This window comes from Lolium perenne, chromosome 7 (genome assembly GCF_019359855.2).
Source record: "Lolium perenne isolate Kyuss_39 chromosome 7, Kyuss_2.0, whole genome shotgun sequence".
Taxonomy (NCBI): domain Eukaryota; kingdom Viridiplantae; phylum Streptophyta; class Magnoliopsida; order Poales; family Poaceae; genus Lolium; species Lolium perenne.
In genome coordinates, this window is record NC_067250.2 from 95249302 (window position 1) to 95254888 (window position 5587).

The 5587-nt window shown below is 47.3% G+C and overlaps 1 protein-coding gene across 1 annotated transcript; it reads left to right on the forward strand.

Moving 5' to 3' along the window:
* Positions 1 to 1241: 1241 nt before the first annotated feature.
* LOC127316597 (protein NUCLEAR FUSION DEFECTIVE 4) lies at positions 1242 to 5380 on the forward strand. Its single transcript, XM_051347040.2, has 3 exons — positions 1242 to 1910; positions 3028 to 3965; positions 4506 to 5380. The coding sequence occupies exons 1-3, from the start codon at positions 1575 to 1577 to the stop codon at positions 5014 to 5016; spliced, it is 1785 nt and encodes a 594-aa protein (XP_051203000.1). The 5' UTR covers positions 1242 to 1574; the 3' UTR covers positions 5017 to 5380.
* The last annotated feature ends 207 nt before the right edge of the window (positions 5381 to 5587 follow it).

A 5587-nucleotide genomic window follows, 5' to 3' on the forward strand; every position in this document is an offset into this window, starting at 1 on the left:
TGGGCTGAAGTGTAGAACAATAACTGAGTGATTTGTTGATCATAGTTTCATCAATATGTGATGTCCTTGCCGATGGATTGACACAACTGGAGTAGGGATGAGGGGAACTCAACTTGAAGAAGAATATTAGAAGTAGAATAGAGTTTGGGGTTAGGATGTTTTCATTCATTAATTCGACCACTAAGGAGCTTATGGCCTATGGCCTGCTCATGTGTTGCATGTAACCAAGTGGGCATGCTCATCACACACCCCACATGCTTAGTTCAATGGCCCATCTTGCTTTTTTTAATGAAATCTTAAATTTGAATCCAACTTGCCTCCCCGCTCGTGCCTTCTTTACCTCCGTTTCCTAGCATGAGACACCTACATTTAGAGTAGCAACCTTGGCATGAAACTAGTGAGCAAAGCTTTTCTGGTCTATACGTTCAACTGGCCATGAAAATCACAATCCAATACCAAAGGTGTATCCTTGTGCGACATGGCTATAACTCGTTTTGTTGAGGAACCAAACACACACTTATATACGACATCCACATATTTCGACATTGAACTTCAACCGATAGAACATGGATCATGTGCCACAAAGATTATATCACTGAATTTGTTCAAAAGAAAAGAAGATTATATCATCCAATTGATATTCGAAAAAGACGTTCCAACAATACAAAAGCAATCGTATTTCTTAATTGTGAAATGCGACAGCATCTGTAAAACGTGGCTGCCGCTGGTCTTCGATAGAGGAGGTATATGATGTGTGTGTGCGTGGGCGCGTGGCAGTGCTGCATGCGCATCGGCCACGCCCGGCCGGATCCAAAGTAGGCTACGCGCGCGCGACGAATCGCTAGTACGCCGCTCAAGTCGCCCACCACGAACGGACAATTTCTCGGGCCCCGTCCCCTGCGTTGGAGCCTTCCGCCACCGCTGCCACCGTGGACGACGGAATCCACACATTTCGGCGGTGGCGAGATGGGCCTTGTCCGGCGCCGCCGCCCACCCGATGCCCATCCACCCCTCACCTGGCCTCGTCTCCACGTCGGCTCGTCGTTGTCCCCCACGATGCGCGGTCGCCGTCACTCGGCGGTCAGCCTCGTCTGCCTGCGCACCGGAGTAGAAAAGTTCGGCGCGCGACGTCGTGTCAAAGTCGGGGCTTGTCGCCTTGCCGCCCTCCGGACCCTCGCCATCGCCACGCGGGCGGCGGGCCACCCTCCAGATTAAGAAAAACGTTCTAGCAGATGCTCTCGATCCCAATTTTCTTTTCTCCAACTTGCTCCGTCCCAGCCATTCGAGCTCGGGCACACGTTCTTGTCAGCGATAAGTAACGCCAGCGAAGAAGATCGCTCCTTGCTGATTCCGCATCTCGATCCGCCTCAAGGGTCGCCGTCACTTCGGCTCCTGGCAGTCCAGCTAGCTCTTGGCTCGCCTCCAGGAAGCCGGAGGACAGCTTCTTGTTCCTGTCCCCGACCCCGTACTTCCTTCTTTGGCCCCCGGTTCACCTTTTCTTGCATTGGATTCGTGGGGCTGCTGCTCGCAGGTGCTCGGCTCGGATCGATCACTCTACCCGCGCGCGCGCGGCAATGGGGGAGGCGGGGGGCCGGGTGCGGGGGTTCCTGCGGAACCGGTGGCTGGTGTTCGTGGCGGCGATGTGGATGCAGTCGGTCGCCGGCGTCGGGTACCTGTTCGGCAGCCTGTCGCCGGTCATCAAGTCCTCGCTGGGCTACAACCAGCGCCAGGTCGCCAGCCTCGGCGTCGCCAAGGACCTCGGCGACAGCGTCGGCTTCCTCGCCGGCACGCTCTGCGCCGTGCTCCCGCTCTGGGCCGCGCTCCTCATCGGCGCCGCGCAGAACCTCCTCGGATACGGATGGGTCTGGCTCGCCGTCACACGACGCGTCGCCGTGCCGCCGCTCTGGGCGGTAAGATCCCTCCTACCCCCTCCTCCAATCATTATCAGTCCTTCAGTTTCGGATGCTTCCGCCGCGTCAGCACGCCCTGTTCTTCTCGCAGCCTCATGTGCTGCTTCAGGTTGCAGCTGATTATTCTAATGCGTAGAAGAGAAAGAAAAAAATCTCGGTGACTTTTGTGCTAACCGAAGCGTCCACGATGCTGCTGTGATGGGAAAAATTGTGTGTGTAGAGGTTGTTGAGGTTTCAGTTTCTACCGTGCTTTGTCGAAATAGTCGGCCGAACTTTTCCAAGATTGGGATTGGAAATTATTAATCATGTCCGGCAACAATGCTGGAGAGCCGCTCTTCTTCAACTTGACAAGGAGCCAATTCCTTGTTTTGGAAATCGGAACACCGCTGCTGCTGGACTTCAGTGCTTTCTGTTCATCCACAATACTGTACTGTTGGAAGCTATGTTCGGAAATCATTTCCAGATTTTTATTGGTTCAAACAGTTTACTTTTTTTTTGCTGTATGTTCTAAGAATATTCTAACACGCAGCATGTGGAATATGCCTCCTAGTCATCACTGTGTACTTATTTTCTTCTTAGGAAGTGCTAGCGGTCGCTTTCTCGCTTCCCATGTGCGTTTAGTTAACCTTCGTTATCTAATATCTGGAAAAACACTAGAAAAGAAACATGGGCTTCGTATAGTTCATGTCAATTAGCAATGTTCAACCTAGAAACTTTAGCTGTGCGTTATTATATCAGTCTATCCAGCCACTGCCGCGCTGCAACCACATTGAGTCTTGAAGATTAGGATTATGATATATAATAATTTGCTTATATTTATATATTACAGAAAAGATTTGCTATGTGGAATTCCCAAGCAGTGTGTGGTGTCTTCAGAAAATTACTGAAATCACAGGATTATTGTTGTTGTCTGTCCATGAGGATGGAGAGCTAATATTATTTGTATTCTCATAATTTAAAAGCACTGATTGCCAAGTCCTCATTTTAGTTTGTGGCATCTGGAAATTTGGATGGTTGCAAATTTCAGTATGATCTAATCGGACCTTTGCTTACAATTTGTATTTTTCCAATTAATTTTTGCTGACTCTTGGACTAAAAGTTTCCTGTCTCACCGCAGATGTGCATTCTAATTTTTATCGGAAATAATGGTGAGACATACTTCAATACTGCTGCACTCGTCTCATGTGTTCAAAACTTCCCCAAGAACCGTGGACCAATTGTTGGTATCCTCAAGGGATTTGCTGGTCTGAGTGGTGCAATCATAACACAGATTTATGCAATAATGCACACGCCTGATGACGCTGCACTGATATTCATGGTTGCTGTTGGGCCAGCAATGGTAGTTGTCGCTTTAATGTTCGTTGTTAGACCAGTTGGGGGTCACAGACAAGTACGGCCGTCTGATGGTATAAGTTTCACGTTTGTATATAGCGTGTGCTTAGTTTTGGCAGCTTATCTGATGGGTGTGATGCTGCTTGAAGACCTTGTTGGCTTGAGCGAAACAGTTATGGTTGTGTGTACCATCATTCTGATAGCCCTGTTGCTACTTCCAATAGTCATCCCTGTGATACTCAGCTTCTTTTCAAATGATGACGAGAGTGCCTATGCAGCACTGTTATCATCACCACGAAGAGAAGAAGCAAGTGGTTCAGTACCGTCCGAAGAGCAAAATGAAGTTATACTCAGTGAGGTGGAGGATGTAAAACCAAAAGATGTTGATCTACTTCCAGCCTCGGAGAGGCAGAAGAGGATTGCTGAGTTGCAGACTAGGCTATTCCAGGCAGCTGCCGTTGGCGCTGTCAGGGTTAAAAGGAGGAGAGGTCCACGACGAGGAGAGGATTTCACGTTGCTGCAGGCGATGATCAAGGCAGATTTTTGGCTTCTATTTTTTTCCCTTCTGTTGGGGTCAGGATCAGGTCTTACTGTGATCGATAATCTTGGCCAAATGAGCCAGTCACTGGGTTTCGAGGAAAGCCACATTTTCGTGTCAATGATTAGCATCTGGAACTTCCTTGGACGTGTTGCTGGGGGCTACTTATCAGAGATTATTGTCAAGTAAGGATTATGTGACACTTCTTTGCTGACATTTGCGTCTCATTAGATGAGCAGTATTCTGTTTAGTTCATATGGAGCATTCTCCAATGGGAAGTTGCATAACAGATTTATGCTGTTCTTCAGCACTGATTCAATGCTCATGCTGACTAAGCTCACAATCCTAAGGAAACGCTTACCCTATTTAGTTTATATGTAATTTGAATATCTTTTTTCATGACAAAAGAGTTTTTAGTGGTGTCGTCAATTGATTGCTAATCAGTTAAAAAGAAATAGGCGTCAGCCTGGGAGATTCAAAGGACAGAATATGTCATCCAAACACACATCAAATTGATACAAACATTAGATTTAGTGAGCTAACAAAAGGAACGAAACTAATTGCAGGGAGCTAGTAGGCAAGATCAGATTATAATTTTGGTCAATCACGAGCAATATTGTTCTGATCAATTAATACATGTAGAGTTCCTCTGCTCAGTGAGTAATATCCTTGTCTGCAGAGAAATGTCCCTGTTCTAATTTTGTTTGTTCTCACTTCTTTTTCAGGGATTACGCATATCCAAGGGCAATTGCCTTAGCGACAGCTCAAGTATTCATGGCAATTGGACACTTCACCTTCGCAATGGCTTGGCCTGGCACAATGTACATCGGCACATTGCTCATCGGGCTCGGGTATGGCGCCCACTGGGCCATCGTGCCAGCTGCTGCCTCCGAACTCTTTGGCGTGAAGAATTTCGGAGCATTGTACAACTTCCTTACCGTCGCAAACCCTGCAGGGTCCCTGGTTTTCTCGGGTATCATTGCCAGCGGCATCTATGATTACGAAGCCAAGAAGCAAGCTAGCCAGCACCTGAACTCAATGGTGGTGACAATGCCCGGCAGATTACTTGGAATGGTCTCAGACGCCACTCCTGCGCTGAAGTGTGAGGGGGCCATCTGCTTTTTTATCTCGTCTCTGATCATGTCAGGGTTCTGCGTCATCGCTGTTATCCTGAGCTTGATCCTGGTCCACCGGACGAAGATTGTGTACACCAATCTGTATGGTACACCTCGTTGAGGAGCAAATCAAAGTTATGGGTATCGAAGCATAAGGATGAAGTTTTTTTTTGCGTCGTCCTCCTGCTCACGAGCTACACATAATTTTATGGGTCACGACCACGTCTCCTAGTGGCTACAGACTGAAAGTTCAGTATGACAGTATCATGAAGCATCGAAGTGTACGGTGTTTTTGTGTGTTCAGTCTGAACTTCTTCAGTTATTTCTTTGGGTGAGGGGGGAATAAAATTCTTCATTGTTTCTATTTTGGGGGTGAGATGAACTTCAGTGTTCCGCTGGAACTTTGCATATACATGTGGTCTATTGTATGTTTCATCACGGCTGTTGAAAACTTGAAATAAAATAAATTAACGGAGCTCTGCAAATTGGAAAGCCCAGTACCTGAACACCTGGTGTCCTAAGAAGTGGCTGAGAGACACCGCCGTTTTGTCTTTTATTATTTGGAAGAACAAAGATTGGCTAGCCTGCCTCCAGTATATATCTACCATCTACCAGTTTCTTAATTGATAATTAACCTACTTTTTTTGAGAAACACAGTAAAAACGCAGACGCTCACATACACACGCATACAC

Excerpts from the sequence above, each read along its gene's own strand:
- LOC127316597 (XM_051347040.2), top strand. The coding sequence starts at position 1,575 with ATGGGGGAGGCGGGGGGCCGGGTGCGGGGGTTCCTGCGGAACCGGTGG. Across the intron at positions 1,911-3,027 it reads CCGTGCCGCCGCTCTGGGCG|ATGTGCATTCTAATTTTTAT; the intron begins GTAAGATCCCTC and ends GTCTCACCGCAG. Across the intron at positions 3,966-4,505 it reads TTATCAGAGATTATTGTCAA|GGATTACGCATATCCAAGGG; the intron begins GTAAGGATTATG and ends CTTCTTTTTCAG.